A 23,747-nucleotide genomic window follows, 5' to 3' on the forward strand; every position below is an offset into this window, starting at 1 on the left:
TTTAAGAGATTTAGAAGGAATCTCATTAATTAAATATATGATGTCTAGATAAGTCTCATGAGCAACTGACATTAGGCTCAAAATTTCTAGGTAATTAGTAAGAATGCATCTTTATGTAGACAGCAAATACACTCTAAAATTATAGCCACGTGTAACTACATTACAGCCACATAAGACATAGCATACAAAAAATTCAGAAATACATTTAGGTCATTACTACTAATAGGTTTATATAAAGCATTCCTAATTCAAGTGTTCCTTTATCATTATGTAGTTTCATTTAAAAACAAATGACAAAATTGCATCTGATAGAGTTGATGTTTAGCACAGGCTCTCAAATTTTTGATTACAGCATTCTTTTATACTCTAAAAAATTATAAGACCCTCAAAGAGCTTTTGTTTATGTGTTTATATCTTTCAATATTTACTATATTAGAAATTAAAAGTATAAATGTTTAAAATATTTATTAATTTATTTTGAAATAGGAATAGCAAATCTGTTCCATGTTCACAGAAATTATACAATTTTATAAAACAGAACTATATTTCAAAAAGTAAAAAGAGTGGGATCATTTTACATGTTTGCAAATCTATTTAATTTCTGGCTTCGTAGAAGGCAAATTTTCACATTTGCTTATACAATCAATCTCTCACAAGTCATGAAGTCTCTGGAAAAGCTTCATGATATAAGAGAATGAGACTGAAAAAAATTAATAATGTTTAGTGTTATTATTAAAATTATTTTGGCATTGGGGATAACCTTAAAGGATTTCAAGCATCTACAGCAGTTCCTGGATTACACTTTAAGAACCACTATTGTACAGAATAGCTATAAAAAACAACCTCACAAAAGAGGACTTATTATAAGAAGGCCAGTCAAAATGTACAAAAATACTCATAATTGTAAGGGAATACAATTTGGGGATTATATCAAGGTGACAGAGTAGATTCTAAAAATAAATGTTTTCCACAATTTCTCTTGGGTCAAGAGAAAGGGAAGAAAAGGAAAAGAATACTTAGAAAATAATGAAAATGAGAGTATCTAAATGCATAAAGCAAACATTAACAAACATAAAGGGAGAAATTGACAGTAAAACAATAACATTAGGGGATTTTAACACCCTATTTACATCAATGGACAGATCATCCAGACAGAAAATCAATAAGGCAAGAATTGCTTTAAACAACACATTAGATCAATGGACTTCATGGATGTGTATGGAATATTCCATCCAAAAGCATCAGAATACACATTTTTTTCAGGTGAACAGGGAACATTCCCCAGGATAGATCACATTCTAGAATGCAAAACAAATCTCGATAATTTTGAGAGGATTGAAATCATATCAAGCATCTTTTCTGACCATAATGCTATGAGATTAGAAATCAACTACAAGAAAAAAGCTGCAAAAAAGACAGACACATGGAGACTAAACAATATTATCTAAACAACCAATGGGTTACTGAAGAAAGCAGAGGAAATAAAAAAATACCTGGAGAAAAATAAAAAAGGAAACATGAGGATCACAAATCTGTGGAACACAGCAAAAGCAGTTCTAACAAGGAAGTTTACAGCAATATAAGCTTACCTCAGGAAGCTATAAAAATCTTAAATAAACAATCTAAACCTACACCTAAAGGAACCAGATAGAGAAGAACAAAGCCCAGAGTTAGTAGAAGGAAAGAAGAAAATAAAGATCAGAACAGAAATAAATGAAAGAGAGACTAAAAAAATAGAAAAGATAAATGAAACTAAGAGCTGGTTCTTCGAAAAGATAAACAAAATTGATAAATCTTCAGTTAGACTCAACAACAAAAAAAAGAGAGGGAGGGTCCAAATAAATAAAATCAAAAATGAAAACAGAAGTTAAAACCTACACCACAGAAATACAAAGGATCACAAGATACTACTATGCACAATTATACACTAATAAAATGGACAACCGGGCTTCCCTGGTGGCGCAGTGGTTGGGAGTCTGCCTGCCAATGCAGGGGATGCGGGTTTGAGCCCTGGTCTGGGAGGATCCCACATGCCGCGGAGCAGCTGGGCCCGTGAGCCACAATTGCTGGGCCTGCGTGTCTGGAGCCTGTGCTCCGCAACAGGGGAGGCCGCGATAGTGAGAGGCCCGCGCACCGTGATGAAGAGTGGCCCCCACTTGCCGCAACTAGAGAAAGCCCTTGCACAGAAACGAAGACCCACCACAGCCATAAATAAATAAATAAAAATTAAAAAAAAAAAAACAAAGACTTTCTCTTTAAAAAAAAAAAAATGGGCAACCTATAAGAAATGTACCAATTCCTGGAAAAGTAGAAATACAAAGGATCACAAGATACAACTATGCACAATTATATACTAATAAAATGGACAACCTATAAGAAATGTACCAATTCCTGGAAAAGTAGAAATACAAAGGATCACAAGATACAACTATGCACAATTATATACTAATAAAATGGGCAACCTATAAGAAATGTACCAATTCCTGGAAAAGTAGAAATACAAAGGATCACAAGATACAACTATGCACAATTATATACTAATAAAATGGACAACCTATAAGAAATGTACCAATTCCTAGAAATGTACAATCTTCTAAGACTGAATCTATAAGAAATAGAAAACATGAATAAACCAATTATCAGTAATAAAATTGAATCAGTAATTAAAAAATCTCCCAACAAACAAAAGTCCAGAACCAAAAAGCTTCACAGCTGAATTCCACCGAACATTTAAAGAAGAGTTAACACCTATCCTTCTACAACTATTCCAAAATATTGTGGAGGAAGGAATGCTTCTGAACTCATTCTATGAGACCAGCATCATCCTGATACCAAAACCAGACAAATACTCCAAAAAAAAGTAAAGTAGAGGCCAATATCATTGATGAACAAAGATGGAAAAATCCTAAACAAAATGTTACCAAACTAAACTAAACAACGTTAAAAAGATTACAGACTATGATCAAGTGGGATTTATCCCAGGGTTGCAAGGATGACTCAATATTCACAAATCAGTCAATGTGATACACCACATTAACAAATTGAAGAATAAAAATCATATAATCATCTCAATCGATACAGAAAAAGCTTTTGACAAAATTCAATATCCATTTATGATAAAAACTTTCAATGAAGTGGGTATAAAGGAAACATTCCTCAACATAATAAAGGGCATATATGACAAGCCCACAGCTAACATCATACTCAACAGTGAAAAGCTGAAAGCATTTCCTCTAAAAAGAGGGAAAAGACAAGAATGCCCACTCCTATCACTTTTATTCAACATAGTATTTGAATAAGTATGAGTTATAGCAATCAGACAAGAAAAAAAATAAATCAAAGTAATCCAAATTGGAAAGGAATAAATAAAACAGTGGCTGTGTGCACATAACATGATACAGTATAGAGAAAATCCTAAAGATGCCACCAAAAAATCTATTAGAATTCATCAATGAATTAGTAAAGTTGAAGCATACATAATTAGTATACAGAAATCTGTTACGTTTCTATACACTAACAGTAATCTATCAGAAAGAGAAATTAAGAAAACAATCCCATTTCCAATTTCATCAAAAATGATAAAATACCTAGGAATAAATCTAAACAAACTTGATAAATTGTAAGACTGACGAAAGAAACTGAAGATAATACAAACAAATGAAAGATATACCTTGTTCATGGATCAGAAAAATTTATATTGTTAAAATGATCATACTACCCAAAGCAATCTACAGATTGAATGCAATTTCTATCAAAATATCCATGGCATTTTTCACTAAACTGAAAAAAAATTCTAAAATTTGTATGGAAATACAAAAGACCCTGGGTAGCCAAAACAATCTTGAGGAAGAAGATCAAAGCTGGAGGTGTCACACACACTGATTTCAACCTATACTACAAAGCTACAGTAATCAAAACAGTATGGTTCTGGCACAAAAAAAGACTTACAGGTCAATGGGACAGAATAGAGAGCTCTGAAATGAACCTACACTTTATGGTCAATTAACCTAAAACAAAGGAGGTAAGAATATACAATGGGGAAAAGTCAATCTCTTCAATGAATGGTGTTTGGAAAACTAGACAGTTACATGCAAAATAATCAAACTAGACTACTTTCTCAAACTATATACAAAAATAAAATCAAAATTGATTAAAGACTTAAATATAAGACCTGAAACCTTGTAGGAATAAAAATCCTACAAGAAATCATAATCAGTATGCTCTTTGACATTGGACTTAGGAATGTTTTTTTGGCTATGCCTCCTCAGGCAAGGGAAACAAAAGCAAAAATAAACAAATGGGACTACAGCAAACTAAAAAGCATTTGCCCAGCAAAGGAAACTGTTAATAAAATGAAAAGGCTGCCTACTAGATAGGAAAAATATTTGCAAATGATATATCTAATAAGGGATTAGTATCAAAAATATACAAAGAACTCATACAACTCAACATCAAAAAGCAAATAACCCATTTTAAAAATAGGTAGAGGACTTGAACAGACATTTTTTCCAAGAAAGATATACAGATGGCCAACAGACACATAAAAAGATGTTCAACATCACTAATCACCACAAAAATGCAAATCAAAACCACAATCAAATATCACCTTGCAGTTGTCTAAACAGCTATTGTCAAAAAGACAACAGATAACAAGTGTTGGTGAGAATGTGGAGAAAAGGGAACCCTGATACACTGTTGGTGGAAATGTAAATTGGTGCAGCTGTTATGGAAAAAGTATGGCGGTTCCTCAAAAAATTAAAAATAGAACTGCCATACAATCCAGCAATTCCTCTCCTGGATATTTAAGCAAAGAAAGCAAAAACACTAATTAGAAAAGATATATGCACCACTCTGTTCACTGCAGCATTATTTACAATAGCCAAGATATGGAAGAAACCTAAGTGTCCATTAATAGATGTATGGTTAAAGAAGATGTGATATCTATACATCTATATATAGATACACACACACAGAATGGATTATTACTCAGCCATAAAAAAGAAAGAAATCTTGACATTTGTGACATGGATGGACCTCTAGGGTTATATGCTAAGTGAAATAAATCAGACAGAGAAAGACAAGTACTGTATGATTTCACTGGTATGTGGAATCTAAAAAACAAAGTAAATGAACAAACACAACAAAACAGAAAAAGAGTCATAAGTACAGAAAACAGGCATTTGCCAGAGAGGAAAGGGATGTGAGGGGGAAAGAAAATAATGAAAATGAGACTACTATTCTCAAAACTATAGGATATAGTATTATCTGCACTGAGCGGTAAAAAAGGTATAATGTTGAATGTTCATTAGGAATCAGAAAAAAATTGACAAAATTATGTATTCAAATAAATAAGTGTGAAAAATATCTTAAAAGTATATCTATAAAAATGCTGGGAAGTCAGAAAGAGAAAATAAAGATAAAATAAACATGATACAAAGTAATAACTTCTAAAATATTTAGTTAAAAGAGACAATTTTAGTTACATTCAAAATTTGTTTACTAAGCTTACTTAAGAATTCCTAAAATCTGAATCATATAATAACAAGAAATGACCAAATTTGTTGTCAAAGATTTACAAGTCTTTGACAATTTAAAAAGTCATATGAACTTGACAATTGCATGGGCAAGTCTCCTTAGTAAATATTCAAAGGATACCTAATTCCTATATTCCTGAAATTGTTTCAAAGCATAGGAAAAAGGAAAGTGTCTTAAGACGAACCACTGTCCTGATATCAATACCTCAAAAAGCAGGCACCAAAAGAAAACAATACAACCTCACTCATTATTACAGAGGGTAAAATCTTAAAATAAGTATTAGCTATCCCAACTGAGTGATTCCCATTCAAACAAAAACACACAATGACTAAGGTCTGTTTTAAGAATGCAAGCATGGTTCGAAGTAACAAGATATATTGATTTAATTCATTACCTTAGTATACCAGAAAAAAAAATGAAGACTCTCAATAGAATCTGAAAAGGTATGTAATAATGTTCAACAAATACTTGTGCTTTATATTTAATCCAACATCTCAGTACTAAGATACTTTCTTAACATGATGAAGAGTACCTACCAGAAAGTTTGCAATATCATATTTCAAGATGAAATAATAGTGGTATTTGGATCAAAGTCAGAAATAATACAAGAATTACAAGAATACCCATTTACCACCAATATTATTCTCGAATTTGAAATCTACTCAAGAAAACAAGAAAAATAGGAAAAAGTATGATTGTTGAAAAGGAAAAGTGATCATTTTCTAAAGAATACTTTGACAATCTAACAGAATAAACTGAAAAATCATTTCAAATAACAAGATAGTGACTAAAAAAATCAACACACTCTTTTATAAAAATACTAGTCTGAAATTATAATTTAAAAAAATTTCAAGTCTCAACATAAAATAATTGTTTTTATGTTTTATATATTATTTTTGGAATAATCTTAAATGTGCAAGAGCTACGTGAATAATACTACACAACCTCAGTGAAAATCATAGAAATAACTGAATAAATAGAAATATATACAAAGGTCCTTAAGCAAATGACTCAACATTATAACATGTCTATTCTCCCATAATCACTTTCTAAATACAGTGCCATTAAAATAAATATCTTTTAATATACAAAATGATTTTAAACTTCATTTGAATAAATAAAACACAAAAATAGCCAATAATAATGAAAATTGGTTTGCCTTATCAAAAATCAACATCATATAGCTAAAATATTAAAATGATGTTGTTTTCGAATAAGTAGATACAAGGAGATTATCATACGAGATAAATGTACTATTTTAAATACCTGGTAGAATAATAATTAACAAATGGTGTTGGAATAATTTACTATATATAAAAATATAAAGTTTTTTTTCTTTTCCTCTAAAATTAATTATTTTTTTAAAAAAATTGAAGTACAGTTGATTTATAATATTATGTTAGTTTAAGGTGTAGATCATAGTGATTCAGTATTTTTGCAGATTATACTTCATTATAGGTTATTAGAAGATAATGGGTGTAATTCCCTGTGCTAAATAGTATATCTTTATTGCTTATCTATTTTATATATAGTAGTCTGTATCTGTTAATCCCATACCCCTAATTTGTCCCTCTCCCTTTCCCTCTCCCCTCTGGTAACCACAAATTTGTCTTTTATATGGTGAGTCTGTTTCTGTTTTCATATACTTCAATTTCTATTATTTTTCAGATTTCACATATAAGTGATATCATATAATATTTGTATTTCTCTGTCTGACTTAGTTCACTAAACATAATAGTCATTAGGTCCATCCACATTGCTGCAAATGGCAGTATTTCATTCAAATATGTAGTTTTATCCTTACTACAACCCCAAACTAAAATAATTTCCAAGTGGAATGATATTTAAAAGTAAAAATATAAAAACATAAAAATGTCAGAATAAAATGACTCATCTTTTTATAAGCCTAGAGTTGTAAAGAACATTTTTTAGCATCCTACAAAGAATAGACACCCCAAATACTCACTGGTTTGACCACATTAGAATTAAAGTTTTCTGAACAGCAAAAGACACTATAGATAAAACTAATACACAAATGATAAACTGGAAAAAACATATGATAAGAGAAAATTTCACTGAAATTGTCCCTTCCAAGTTAAATGGAGTAAAATTCTATATAGCAAGTCCATACCAATAGAACAATGAACAAAGAATATGAACAAATAAAGAAAAAGAAAATAAACAAAAGCAAGTACAGAATAAAAGTGGTCAACATAAAAAAGTTATCTTTTATTAATGATAAGTATGATGTAAATTAAATCTGCATGTTTCTTAATAAAACTATGTTAGCTTATTTGTTTAGACATTTCCAAAGGAGTTTAAGTTTTACAAATCAAAATCATTTAACTTTTACACATTTTTAAAATCCATTATCAAATTGTGACATGATAAGAGGGAAGAGCAAATGAACCATGCGATGTCATTTAGAAGGGAAAATTAATAACTTGGAGCATAATGGAAAGAGAAATTACAGTAATAGGTCAGGAGCTTACCAGGAAGGGGGCCTACAGCAAATTTATTTTATTTCTAGGCAAGGAGAAGGATAAGCAAAAGGACAGCTATCTGGAAATGTGCAATAGGGATATGGTTTCAGAAGCACAGAATGAAAACCATGATCATGCCAGAAAACCTGTCTTAAAAAAGAGTGGCAAAGTGCCTACAGTCTGGAAAATGAGGCAGGACAGAAGGACATAAATTTGGCCAGTTTTCTTCCTGTTATAAAATCAGTCTTCACCTCTTAGTCAGTTGCCCAAAAAGACTGAGAAACTTTGAATACCGAAGAGAACTAAGCTGAAGGGTATCAGGTAGATTTCCAGTCTCTGCATGAAATAATTCAGGCAGGAATACTCCTTGTAGTCCTTGGAAATGTAGACACAATATCTGTATACACAGAGTAGAAGGTAACTTCCACATTGTGTATTTTAACAAAAAAAGTTCTGTGGTTACAGTGCCAGTTGTCCTCTAACTGGTTCTAAAAGGTCAGGATAGCATGCAGATATATGAGTGTTCTGGGTGAACAGCTGAGATGGAACTATGATTACAAAAAACATATGTTTTGGGGCTTCCCTGGTGGCACAGTGGTTGAGAATCTGCCTGCCAATCCAGGGGACACGGGTTCGGGCCCTGGTCTGGGAAGATCCCACATGCCGCGGAGCAACTAGGCCCGTGAGCCACAACTACTGAGCCTGCGCGTCTGGAGCCTGTGCTCCGCAACAAGAGAGGCCGCGATAGTGAGAGGCCCGTGCACCGCGATGAAGAGTGGCCCCCGCTTGCCGCAACTAGAGAAAGCCCTCGCACAGAAACGAAGACCCAACATAGCAATCAATCAATCAATCAATCAATAAATCTTTAAAAAAAAAACAAAAAAAACCGAAAAAACATATGTTTCAATAAAGGAAAAATGGACACTTCATTGAATAATATTAAGAATAAAGGAATTTTTACTTACATTTGTATTTATATTTGTCTTGTGACCCCTAGGAGAGAGTCAGTGTATCGTATGTTACTGATATTACAGCTCTTAGGTATGTGCATGGGACCAACAGAATTGATTTTGCAAGATGTTAAAAGATGCCAGGAAAGTTACTATCTGGCATAATTTATAAGTATCTCCCTTATAATTTTTTCCTAATTTCTATCTATCTCAGGTTTAAGTTACGTAATTTTCCTTTATTCACCTCAATTCACAAAGTATTTGTTGAAAGGTACTATGAGCCCTTCATAGCTCCTGTCCCTGTGCCTTTCCCACATGTGTTATGCTATAAGATAAGCTGTCTGCTCAATTCTCTCATTTTCCTAGTGATCTCTCTGTTGACCTTGGCAACCCTCACAGTTTAACAACTCAGATTATGTATTAATCTAGCATCCACTTGCTGCTTTTTAAAAATAATTCTGAAAGTGCTTGGTTGTAAAAATTTTCTTATCCATATCTATGGAGTCAAGCATAATATATGGTGTCACAGGTTTTTCCAGAAAGGAGATACCAAGACAGTAAAGTGTGCAAAAGGTTTATTGGGAAGTAATACTCTTTAAAGGAAAACGGAGGAAGTGGATTAAGCAGGGAGAGTCAAAGTTTCTGCCAACCGACCAGGAGCTCTGAAGCAAAGTCTGTCTCTATCTGAAGGTCCAACAATGAGCAGTAATGGCCAGGCCCTTGTAACACTGCCTTACTCGGTAATTGCCTGAAGGCTGCCTAGAGAATAGTGTGACCTCGACTTGAAAGCAGAGGTGGACCCTGAACAATCTAACAGCCTGAGCTGTCAGCTAGCCGCACTCCTTGCATCTGAGCAGCCACAAATGGTGTCTAATATTACCCCTGCATGCCTCTGTCCTAATCTTATTCATTTAGCTCCAAGTTTTCTCCTTTCAGCCTCAGTAAAATTTTTGATTAAAGGGGACAGGCTTTACTTATTTTATTTTTACTGCCAGTGACAAGCAGGGGATGTGATATTTAGAAAGCACCTAGTAAATATCTGCAAAATTTTATTAAATGGATAAAGTTAGCCCATTATGTGTTGATTAAGTCAAAAAGCTACAGCTTCACTTCTAAGTCATCATTTTTGCTTCTTTGGACCCCAAAACATAGGTGAATTAAACTTAAATTAAATTACCCTTAGCCCCTGCTAGCCCTTAGAGACTCTTCTGATAAATATCTCATACTTCTACCTGACCCTAAAAGCCATTATTTCCCATAAGTCTTAATACTCAGGACAACTCCAACTTCTTTGATCAGACCCTTAGATGTAGGCAACTGACTAAACTGGATTTGAATTTGTATACTCCTTTCAATTCCATACTTTATATAATCAGTCCCTACCTAGTAAGTTATTCCTATTTCTTTCCCCTCTCCCTAGAAGTTCCGGCATAGGAATTGCTTTATGGCAATCTTTAAGGCCTTAGAATTTGTTAGTGCTAAGGACATTCTGAATATTCAAAAAGTACCCATTTGAAATGAACTGTATTGCTGATGGGGCCTGAAAATGACTGTTAGGCAATAACAAAGAGCATGTAAGAATGTCATTACAAAGCTTTTTTCTTAAGACTTTCATAAGTTAGTACAACATCCCAGAAACTCATTGATAATAAAGGTCAGTTTCCAGTGTAAGGAAAGACTCTTCACAAAACACTGAAATTTAAAAACTGAAATATCTATCCGTAAGTTTCTTTTTAACTCTCCACATAATAAAATAAGGTGACCCATTCCACATCTCCTGAATCTGATATGAGATCAACCCTCGCAATATTTTCTTAGTATCACCTACTGTTAAACTGAACAGAGAAGAGGGCAAAAGTCATTTCATTATTTTTTGGCTTCTAAAATTATGGAGCTGATTATTCTTTCTCCCTGCCCCCCTATTTACCTGAATTCAAAGTAGGCACAAAAAACCCCAAACTCAAATATAATAAGTTACTTGGATTTGTAAAATTAAAATTAGCACAACTTCACCCTGCCATGCAAGCTGTGCTCCACACAACTCCAAGGAATGTCATCCACACAGACTGTGATATAAATGCACTCATGCAACGTGCAAAGCAGCAGCCCTGAGTAAGGTAAAGTCGTCTCGTTCCTCTCTTACTCACATAGGCCATGTGATTATAAATCATTATATTTTTTTAATAGTAAAAAGAGCACTATACCCCACTAAAAGATATACGGATGGCAAGTAAACATCTGAAAAGATGTCATCACATGTCATTAAGGAATTGCAAATTAAAGCAACAATGAGATATTATTGCATACCTATTAAAATGGCCAAAACCTACTTACACTGACAATACCAAATGGTGAAAATGTGGAGCAACAAGAACCTCATTCATTGCTAGTGGGAATGCAAAATGGTACAACCACTTTGGAAGATAGTTTTGCAGGTTTTCTTCAAAACTAAGCATCCTCCTACCATAAAACCCAGCAATCAGGCATCCTTGTATTTATCCAAACAAGTTGAAAATTTATGTGCACACAAAAACCTGTACATGGCTGTTTATACCCACTTTGTTCATAATTGCTAAAATTTGTAAGTAACCAAGATGTCCTTCAATAGGTGAATGGATAAATAAATTGTTGTACCTCCAGACAATGGAATATTCTTTAGTTCTAAAAAGCAATGAGTTATTAAACCATGAAAAGACATGGAGGAAACTTAAATGCATATTACTAAGTGAAAGAAGCCAGTCTAAAAAGGCTACACATGCTACATACTATATTATTCCAACTATATGACATTCTGGAAAAGGAAAAACTATGGAGACAGTAAAAATATTATAGGTTGCCAAGGGTTAGGGGAAAATAAGGATGAATAGGCAGAACACAGAGGATTTTTAGGGCAGTGAAACTATTCTGTATAATATTGTAATGGTGGATATGTCATTACATATTTGTCAAAACCCATAGAAGGTACAACACCAAGAGTGAACCCTAATGTAAACTGGACTTTGGGTGATAAAGCTGTGTCAATGTAGGTTCATTGATTGTAATAAATATACCACTGTGGTACAGGATGTGGATAATGGATACTGTATATATGTGGGGACAGGGAGTAACATGGAGACTCTCTATACTTTCTGCTAATTTTGCTGTGAACCTAAAAGTGCTCTAAAAAGAATGTTTATTAACTAAGAAAAGAGAATTGTTAATGTGGAATATAACACAAAACAGAGGTTCCTGAAGGCAATATTTCTATATTTATGTTATAAAAAATGGAGATAAAATGTTTTTATCCACAATGAAAAATCTTTGTTTTTATTATATAAATAAAACATGATTTCTGATTAGAAAGAATATATAAAATTGTCAGAAAGAAAGGAATAATCACCTAACATTCTACCACTTAAATAACCACTATTAACAGATTGATGATTGTGATTTTCATGTATTTTTAATGCATATGTGGTACAATTAAAAAGTTACTTTATATTTTTTAACCCTTATTAAAAATTATAATATGTTAAAAGACAAATAGTTCCTCAGGTATGTATGTGTGTGTGTATATATATATATACACACCCACACCTTTAAGAAAATGTATTTAATACATTGGAAAGGGTTCACAGGAGGATTATCTTCGAGTATATTTTGATCTATTTTGTTTTACAAAAATGGTATTCAACATGGAATGTATATTGTTCCATCCATATTAGTTATGAGAAAAATGAATCTTTGGAACCAAAGGAAAATCAATAAAAATATCCTAGAATTCAACCAAATCATCAGTTCGAAAGCAAATCTTACTTTAGTATAGATGACTGCCATATTATATTATGTTTCCAGGAACTATAGAATGCCATAAAGGAGAAGAAGATGTGAACATTCAATGCACTAGAAGTGGTTCAATGTAAGAAATCTCTTCCAGAGAAATCGATTAGCTTGCCCTATGGATCTTTTTCCTCATTCTGTTGATAACTAGGGAGAACATATGCACCCTCTCCAGAAGATGAGTCAAGATAAAGGGTGTGAAATTCCAATATTAATGCTTCAAGGCAAGAGGGTGTTGCTCAAGTCCTAAGAAAAAATTAGATCATGATTCTAGGAGGTGAGCTGTCAAAGAAGACAGAGATCCACAACACATAGATTTGTTCTATCTTTCCATGAGGTTATAACAGTAAGGGTTCCTGGCCATCACTCTTTCTTACCTCTTAGGTGCTTTCTTTCCTTCCTAACAACATATGACTAAAGCAGCTTAAGGAAGTTTCAAATATGAGGGTGTGGAGGCAAGAGGAAAGAGGGCAACTAATCTTCTCTGAGATAAATATATGGTAAATTTCCTTCCCCTGCTCTTAATCTCTGTCCTTTTGGCTATAATGAGTGTGACTTTCTTTCATACTATATCCCTTCTAAAATTCATGTTTGCAATATAGGAAATAACTATTCCAGATAAAAAAGCATGGGTAACAAAGAATATATCATTGTCTAGCCCAGGTTACTAAAATATTGCAATGGAATTCTAGACCAAAGCCTCAGTTAGGAACTGCTTTGTTTGCTATTACTCCCAGTACATATATTTTCCTTGGTAACTTTTGAGTAAAAGGATTGACTGTGCAAAAGCAGATTTCAAATAGCCTTGGGTACCCCAGCAAAACCCATCATAAGAGTATCTAGATTTCCCTAAAATCCCACATAATAATATACAAATGTCCCTAAAGCTTGATCTAATTGACCACCATAATTCTGTATTTATGTCAGCCTATTCAATAACAGAAGAAAAACCACCCTCTGACCAATATATGTAAGCCATGGATAAATAATATCTCTAGCAATTGTTTTAGATCCTCAGTGTCTTCTACTCCAATCCAGTTTTTTATCAGATTCTTTCATCATGGCTTCTACCTTTTGGTTCTGTATATCATTTACAGTTTATTTTTGCACCATTAACTCTGGATGTTTATATGGACTTCTGGCTTTGCACCACAGCATTTCCTAAGTGAATGTGACTTGAACTCACACCTCTGGTTCTTTCCATTTTAGGTTACTATTAATATCGGAAATTTTAAGCCCTTGGGAGACCAAGCACGTTTCATCCCCAAACAGGAGCAGATTCAGACAATGATTGCTTTCTCTAATTACTGAAACTCGAATTCCATTCTTGATTAACGCTTTCCATTACTTTGCTCACAGTATCTTTTTCTAATGCACTCCCAGTATTAAATGCTGATATTTTCTCAACCCCTTCCCTTTCCCTACTCCCTAACTCTTTTAATGTTTTCTGGATCCTAGGTTCTCTTAGGTATTCTATGGTATTAACTGTTCTCACTATAGCTTCTAATAAACCAAGCTCCAAGTCACTAAAGACTAGACATGTGAGTAGTAAAAATAATAAAATAATAATATATCAACTGAGTGAGCTGAAGAGAAGACTAAAAATGAAGCTAGCAGAAGATGGAGTGACAATTATATATAGAAGAAATAGATTCAAAGATGAATCTTACAATGAAAAATTATTTCAGTTACTATAAGAAAGTAAGCTTTGAAGACAACTTCATAATGTTGTATGAATGGTAGTTATAAATAATGAAAAAAGCATAGGAAAATGTACATATTTATAGACTATGAAAGAATAGTTTTTAATAAATGACATTAGTAGTGATGTGGTTAGTAGAATTACTAATATCAAAGAGCTTTAGAAAACTCCTTATAATTAATATATTTTAGCAAAAGATTTATAACATTCAAAATACTTCCAAAGTCTTGAAATGGTATATTATATGTAACTTCATAAGTATTAAATAATATAATGTTTATAATATATATTATTCCTATCTATGTATATATAATATTCACTTGCCATAACACAACATATATACAAATATACATATATATGGATATGTATATATACATCTACATTTGTATATGGGTGTTGGCTATCAGTATATCCAAATTGGTTATCAGTATACAACATACCCATATCCAACTTGGATATCAGTATACATCAGTGAAAGTCTTCTCTATAGAAAGCATATAAAAAGCAGGTGACATGCCTGAAATCAACACGTTTATATTCTACAAAGAGGGCCAAAAGACACTTCACATAAACTTTATAGAGCATACTATCATCTGGAGCAAATTAATACAGTTGGCACTGCGTGCTAATGAGGAAAAAGTTTTGAATAGGATACATTTGCCTTGTAAACCTATGTTTTTATTCAATGGATAAACTTTGGTGGGATTTAAGGGCCTGAGGACATTACTGTACTATATCTAGGACACGTGTCCTCAATTACATTGAAATCAGACTAATGTCAGTTTGGACAGTTTGTATTCCCTTCTAATTATGTTAATGTAATGGAAACATTTGTAGCTCAGGCTATTCAGGTACAGGTGCAAATATGAAGGAGTTTACAGACAAACACAGTGCTTTATAAATTACAAAAAGTTCATTCCAGTTAATTATACTATAATGCCGAGTTTTCATTTTTACCATTACCTAATGGTAAAAGCAAAACAAAATTCTAAAAATAAAAAAGCACAAACTTTAGAGTCAGATGATCTCGAGTTAAGTCCTAGCAAAGTCATTTAACTGTTTGGCTTTTGGTAAGTTAATCAACCCCTATGAGCCTTAGTTTCCCTAATCATAAAAAAAGAGGTAAAAATACCTATCTTACAGTATTGTGAAGAATAAATTACATACCACATGCAAAATATCTGACACAGTGCCTGGTACATAGTATGTACTCAATAAATATAAATTTCTTTCTATTTTTATTGTGTCCTTAAAGCAATACATGATTTTGCACAAAATACTGAGTGAATATTATACTATATGTACAATTATCAGCCTTTAATAAACTAAATATTTATGTTTTCAGCTACTGAGAATATATTTTATATTACTATTAATAACTACTTCCAATAATTAATAAGAGAAAACACATATATAAAGCATAAATTATAAAATGGTTCTGTTAAGAGTGATTAATACACCACAAAAATTACATTTATACTATATTATATGAATTTTATCACATCAAGAAAATCTCAAGCATAATATTAACAAGATAATAGAAGATATTTAAAAGAGATTAAAGAAATTATTACTAATGCAATATAAACTATAACTATAGTGTCTTAAAAATATTTCAAAGAAAAGTAATAAAATAATTATACTTACATGTTTCCAATGTGCAAGCTTTTCTGTTATATTGGTTCCAGGCTGAAAAAAGAGATCCTTAAAGAGCTTATCTTCAAATCCTTTGCGTTTGTAAATCCATTTTTTTTCACTTTTACTAATAGTTTTTTCCTGATGTTTTTTATACAAGAACAAGTGGCTGAATATAAGGGGGGGGGGGAGGGAGGGAGAACTGTCGTTTAGTTTTTTTGCAAAAAAAAAAAAAGGAAGAAAACTACTTATGAGTTCACTTATATCTTAGAAAACATAGTGGTAAACTTAATGTAATATTTGTTTTCATATTATTACTATATAAAACGAGGCATTAGGGCTGGCTCATCAACACTCATCAAGGGATGAATGAGTGCTGAGAAATCTCTGGGAACACGAATGCACAAACAATTCTGTAACTACATCTGGCTATGCATTTTATAATATAATGTCAGAGAGAACATGACTAAATTATCTATAGAAATATGTTAACCAATATAAATTCTTTTTATCTTTCTTCTCCAGTGAAGAAATAACTTCTTATTTCCACCTAGGAAAACTACTTTACAGCAGTACTGTCCAAGAGAATATAATGTATGCCATAAAATAACTTAAAATTTTCTATTAGCCACACTAAAAAAAAGTAAAAAGAAATAGGTGAGATTAATTTTAATACATTTGACCCTTGAAAAACACAAGTGTGAACTGCATGAGTTCACTTATATATGAATTTTTTTCAATAAAAATAGTACTATACTATCTGTGGTTGGTTGAATCCACCACACTGTGAAACCCGCAAGTACACAGGGACAAGTATAAAGGACTAGAGCATCTACAGATTTTGGTATCTGCAGCAGGTCCTGGAACCAATCTCTTGCAGATAGCAAGCGATGACTGTATTATGTTTTATTTAACCTAATGTATTCAAAATATTACTAGATAAATGGCATCAACAAACTAATATCACAATAGTAAAATACTAAATGTTAGCTCTGTAAGATCAAAAACAAGGGAAGGATAACATCTCTCATCCAATCTATTCAACATTGTACTCGAAGTCCTACTCAGTCCAATAAGGCAATAAGAAGAAAATCATATACCAATATAATCTTTGAATACAGATGCAAAAATTCTAAATACTGATAAAAAGAATCCAGCAATGTAAGCAAAGAATAACAAGACTATGACCAAGTATTACAAAGCTCATTACATAAACAATTTAATGAACAGAAAAATGTAAGAGTATATAAATAGATGCAGAAAGGCATTGGATAAAATTCAGCAGCCAATCTTTATTTTAAACTTTTTGTAAGAGAGGATATCAAAGTAAACTAATTCAATATCATGGAGACAGATTACCAAAAACCAATAATATTCATTATATGTGATGAAAGAGCAAAATCATTTGAATTAAAACGATGAAACAGGTAGGAAGTTTACTGTTACCATTATTATTAAATAGCAAAAGAAAAACAAAATTGACCAAGGAAAGCAATTTTTCCATTTCTCAGATTTTTAAAGTGGGCTCCGTCTATTCATTCCTTCATTCAAATATTTTCACTGATGATCTACAAATTAGTTAGGGTGAAATATATTAAGAGAATAAAACTTATAATGGTTCAAATAAGACAGAATTTTACTTTTCTCACATGCAGTCTACACTGGTGGAGCAGCGCTGCTCCATAAAATAATTCAATCTTGCCTCACCATACTCAAAGACACTGTCGTTAACCCACAGGACTAATGCATTCCAGCCCATGGGAAGGGAAAGGCATGAAAACAAAGGGGGTACAATTACCATTTAAGTATTTGAAGCAGCAGTTGTGGTCATTAATTCTGTTCACTTACAAATCTAACAAAAATATAGTCAGATGAACATACTTAGCTGCAAGTAAAATTGGTTAACAAAATCTCTAGTAGTTACTCAACTGCGAAAAGAAAAGAGAAGAATGGATTTTCAAGGAAAAAGTAGTATTTTGAAAATGACCATTATGTGCTCTGTGAAGAGAAGAAAGTCTGTAATACCATGAAGGTTATATTCTCTAATAAGTAGAGTTAGATAATACAGAAATAAAACACTAAATATATAATAAGTGAATTGCTTTTCACATAGGCTGGATTGGGATAGTATTGTTAAGAGGAAACAAGTTATAGTGAGAATCTCAGAAAAACATTCTAGTAAAGCAAATGACAAGTACAAAAGGCCAGGTGGAAGTATGCTTAGTGAGGCAAGAACACACTTGGCATGTTTGAAGAACAGGAAGGTCACTGGGATGGACAGTCATTGCAGAGTTTTAAGCAGAAGAGTGGCTTTGAGATCAGAGAAGATCAAGATGGTGAAGTAGGAGGATGTGGAAATAACCTCCCCCTAACGAACACATCAAAAATACATCTACATGTGGAACAATCCTCACTGAAAAGTAAGCAGAGACTGGAAGAAATATTCCTGTACAACCAAAGCTGTGAGAAAGATCCCCACAGAATCAGGTAGGAAGGAAGAGATGTGATCAGGTCAGGACCTGTGCCCCTGGGAGGAGACTCAGAGGAAAAGAGATACTACACAGGTGGAGACCCCCCCTGGGGAATGAGCAGTTCGAGCCACATATTGAGCACCCCAGCCCTGGGGTCCAACACTGGGAAGGCAAGCCCACTTGTCTGGTTCCAGGGCCGGTGGGATTAACAGCAGGGCTGTGGGAAGCCTGCTTGTGAGGAGTATGCACAAACTCCCTTGCTCCTGAAACAGTGCAGAGGGGGTGGATTGAGACTGCAGGGTGGCTGGCTGATTTCCTGGAACCGCCCTGGCTTGTGTACCAACCTAAGGAGAGTGGTCACTCATGATGCAGCTCCACACTGGGGAGAGGGCTCTGTGGCTGAGGGACAAAGGACACTCAGACACAAAGCAGCAACTGAGCGGAGCAGGGGCAACCATTACTGGTGTTCACACAGGCAGTGCATTGGAAGCAGTCCAGGTCCCTGCCAAGGCCGGACCACCAGAGCTTGTGCCCCAACTCACACCAAGCCCACATGCTAGCCACTCTTGCCCCATCATTGCTTCCCTCTGGGGTGAGAGTGCCGGTGCTGGGAGTGGGAAGAGCAAACATTTAATGGGAACAGACAGAGCCGGCTTGAACATGACCCCCAGGGCTTCTGCTCCAGCAGCTTGGGACATGCCCCCTCCCCCAACAGGGTGGTGACAGCCACTGAGCAGAGGAAAAGCCCCAGCTCACACATGGCTCTGGACCTAGCCACTCCTTCTCCAGCCCCACCTCCTACTAAGGTGATAGCTGCAAGCACACCTTGAGGAAAGATGTGACTAATATTGTCAGATCTAGCTCTCCCATCAAGGCCATTGGGCACACACAGACTGTAGAGAAATGCTTCCACACAAGGACATTCTTTCAGGACTGCAATAAGTTACTGTTTCACCTAATTTCATAGAGACAGAGAAAGTTAAGCAAAATGAGAAGATAGAGGAATTTTGTTTCAATTGAGAAGGCAAGAGAAAACCCCTGAAAAACAACCAATGAAACAGAAAGAAATAATTTACCAGATAAAGAGTTCAAAGCATTAGTAATAAGAATGCTAAATGAATTAGAGAAAATTATAGATTAATAAAGTGTAAATTTTAACAAGGAACTAGAAATATAAAAAAGAACCAATCAGAACTGGAGAATACAGTAACTGAAATGAAAAACAAACTAAAAGAAAAACCAACATTTGCATTATAGGGATCTGAGAAAAAGAGAGAAGAGGGTTGAAAGTGTATTTGATGAAATTATGACTGAAAACTTCCCAAACATGAAGAAGGAAATAGATATCCAGGTACAATAAGCACAGAGGGTCCCAAACAAGATGAACCCAAACAGACCCACACCAGGACGTATTATAATTAAAATGACAAAAAGTAAAGAGAGAATTCTAAAGGTAGCAAGGCAAAAACAAAGCATCATATACAAGGGAACCCTCAAAAATCAGCTGGTAACCTCATAAGGCTATCAGCTGATTTTTATGCAGAAAAAGTACAGGCCAGAAGGGAGTAGCATGATATATTCAAAATGCTGAAAGGGAAAAACTGCAACCTAGGACACACTACCCAGCATGATTATCATTTAGAATTGGAATGATAACTTCTCAGACAAGCAAAAACAAAAAGAGTTCATTAATACTAAACCTACCCTAAAAGAAATGTTAAAGAATCTTTTCTAAGTGGAAAAGAAAAGGCTTTAACAAGAAGAAAGAATCTATAAAGGAAAAATCCCACTAGTTAAGGCAAATACATAGTAAAGGATGAAAATCAACCACTTAAATAAGCTAGTACAAATATTTAAAAACAAAAAATTGTAAAATCAACTATCACTACAATAATCAGTAAAGGATACACATGAAGATGTAATATATGACATCAAAAACAATATGTGTCGGAGGGGAGTAAAAAGTGTAGATATTTTAGAATGTGTTTGAATTTAAAGGACTACCCATTTAAAACAAATAGATATAGTTACAGGTCAACATATATGAACCCCATGGTAACCATAAATCAAAAACCTACAATAGATACACAAAAACTAGAAAGAAACACAGCATTCAATTAAAGAAAATCATCAATTCACAGGGAAGAAACTAATAGAAGAAGAAAACAACAGAGAAGAATTACAAAAGCAACCAGAAAATAAGTGATAAAATGGCAATAAGTACATACCTATCAATAGTTACTTTAGATGTCAATGGCCTAAATGCTGCAATCAAAAGACATAAGATAGCTGACTGAATTAAAAAACAAGTCCTATCTATAGAAAAAGTAGAACAAATTGAGACCAAAGTTAGCAGAAAAGTAGAAAAAGAAGAATAAAATGATCCCAAAGTTAGAAGAAGGAAGAAAATAATAAAGATTAGAGAGGAAATATATGAAATAGAGAACAGGAAAACAATAGAAAATGTAACCAACCTAAGAGTTGGTTCTTTGAAAAGATAAACAAAATTACAAAGCTTTAGCTAGACTAAGGAAAAAAAAAAAAAAGAGAAATGACCCAAATTGACAAAATTGTAAATGAAAAATGAGACATTACAATTTATACCACAGAGACATGACAGATCATAAGAGACCATTATGAACAACTATATGCCAACAAACTGGACAACTTAGAAGAAATTGAAAAATTATTAGAAACACAACTACTCGAAACAAATTAGGAATAAACAGAAAGTCTGAATAGACCAATTACCAATAAGATCAAATCAGTAATAAAAAGTCTCCCAATGAAGAGAAGCCCAGGACCAGATGGCGTCACTGGTGAATTTTACCAAGCATTTAAAGAATTAGCACCAATTATTCTTAAACTCTCCCAAAAAATCAAAGAGGAGGAAACACTCCCAGACTCATTTTATGAGGCCAGAATTACTCTGATACCAAAGCCAGATAAGGACACTAACAGAAAAGAAAACTACGATTCAATCCATGTTGAATATAGGTGCAAAAAGTCTCAATAAAACATTAGCAAACTGAATTTAGCAGCACAGTTAAAGATCCTTCACCATAATCAAGTGGGATTTATACATGGGATGCAAAGAAGGTTCAACATATGCAAATAAATGTGATCCATTACATAAATGGAAGAATGAAAGAAAAAAATCACATGATCATCTCAAGAGATGCAGAAAAAGCATTTGACAAAATTCAACTTCTGTTCATGATAAAAACTCTCAACAAATTAGGTATAGAAGGAATATAACACAATAAAGGCCATATATAATAAGCACTCAGCTATCATCATACTCAATCATGAAAAGCTGAAATATTTTCCTCTAGAATCAGGAGTAAGACAAGGGTGCCCACTCTCACCACTCCAATTCAATATAGAACTGGAAGTCCTTGCCAGAGCAATCAGGCAAGAAAATGAGAGAAAAGAAATAAAAGAAAACATAGGAAAATGTAGGAAAAGAAGTAAAATTATCTCTATTAGCAGATGACATGATTTTATATACAGAAAATCTTAAAGACTCCATTAAAAAAACTGTTAGATATAATTGAAAAAGTCAGTACAACTGTAGGATACAAAATTAACACTCAAAAATCAGTAATGTTTCTACCACTATCGATGATATGGAAAAGAAATGGAGAAAAAAGTCCCATTTAAAATAGCATCAAAAACAATAAAATATCAGGACTAAACTTAACTAAGGAGGTGAAAGATTTCTACTCTGAAAACAACAAAATATTAATGAAAGAAACTGAAGACACAAATAAATAGAAAAGTATCCTATGTTCATAGATTGGGAAAATGAATATTGTTAAAATGTCAATACATCCAGAAGCCATCTACAGGTTCAATGAAATCCCTATCAAGATTCCAATGGCATTTTTCATAGAAGTAGGAAAAAACCCTAATATTTATATGGAGCCACTATATACCCAAAATAGCCAAAGCAATCCTGAGAAAGAAGAACACTAGAGGCATTACACTCCCTGATTTCAAACTATACTACAAAGTTATAGTAATTAAAATAGTATTGTATTGACATAAAAACAAGCTCATATATCAACGAAACAGAATAAGGAGCACAGAAATAAAACTGTGCATATATGGGTCAATTAATTTATGACAAAGGAGCCAAGAATCAACAATAGGAAAAGGACAGTCTCTTCAATAAACAGCATTGAGAAAACCAAACAGCAACATGCAAAAGAATGAAATTGCTCCACTATCTTACAGCATACACAAAAATTAACTCAAAATGGATTAAAGACTCAAATGTAAGACATGAAGCCATGAAACTCCTTGGAAGTAGACATAGGAAAAATGTCATTGGCATGGTTCTTGGCAATGATTTTTTGGATATGACACCTGTAGTACAAGCAACAAAATCAAAAGTAAACAAGTGGAACTACATCAAATTAAAAAGCTTCTGCACAGCAAAAGAAATAAGCAACAAGATGAAAAGACAAGCTACAGAATGTGAAAAAATATCTGTAAGCCATATATCTGATAAGGGGTTAATATCCAAAATATATAAAGAACTCATAGAACTCAAAAACAAACAAAAAAATGAATAATCAAATTTAAAAATGGGTAAAAGACCTGAACAGATATTTTTCCAAAGAATTCCACATGGCCAACAGACACAAGAAAAGATGCTTAACATCACTAATCATCAGGGAAATGCAAATCAAAACCACAATGCCGTATCACCTCATACCTGTTACAATGGCCATCATCAGAAAGACAACAGACAACAAATGCTGCCAAGGATGCAGAAGGGAAGGAAGCCTTGTGCACTGTTGGTGGGATTGTAAACTGATATAGCCACTATAAGGAACAGTATGAAGAATCCTCAAAAAATTAAAAGCAGAACTACAACATGACTCAGCAATTTCACTTCTGAACATATATCCAAACCAACCCCCCACAAAAAAGCACCAACTCAAAATTATATCTAAACCCCAGACATGCCTTAAAAGAAATACTAAAGGAAGTTCTTCAGGTCGAAAGCAAGTGACCTCAAACAGTAATTTAAATCCACAAAAAAAAATAAAGAGTGCTGGTAAAAAATTGTGTAATTATAAAACAATATAAATTCAAATTTCTACTCATTTCTTCTCTTAACTAATTTAAAAAACAATTGCAT

General features: G+C 33.3%; 1 protein-coding gene across 1 annotated transcript in view; it reads right to left on the bottom strand.

Moving 5' to 3' along the window:
- Positions 1-23,747, bottom strand: part of LRRIQ3 (leucine rich repeats and IQ motif containing 3) — a 197,448-nt gene that overhangs the window by 91,718 nt on the left and 81,983 nt on the right. The window contains 1 exon segment of the mRNA XM_036873689.1: positions 16,137-16,293. Within this exon segment, the coding sequence (XP_036729584.1) occupies positions 16,137-16,293 (157 nt within the window).

This window comes from Balaenoptera musculus, chromosome 1 (genome assembly GCF_009873245.2).
Source record: "Balaenoptera musculus isolate JJ_BM4_2016_0621 chromosome 1, mBalMus1.pri.v3, whole genome shotgun sequence".
Classification (NCBI taxonomy): Eukaryota; Metazoa; Chordata; class Mammalia; order Artiodactyla; family Balaenopteridae; genus Balaenoptera; species Balaenoptera musculus.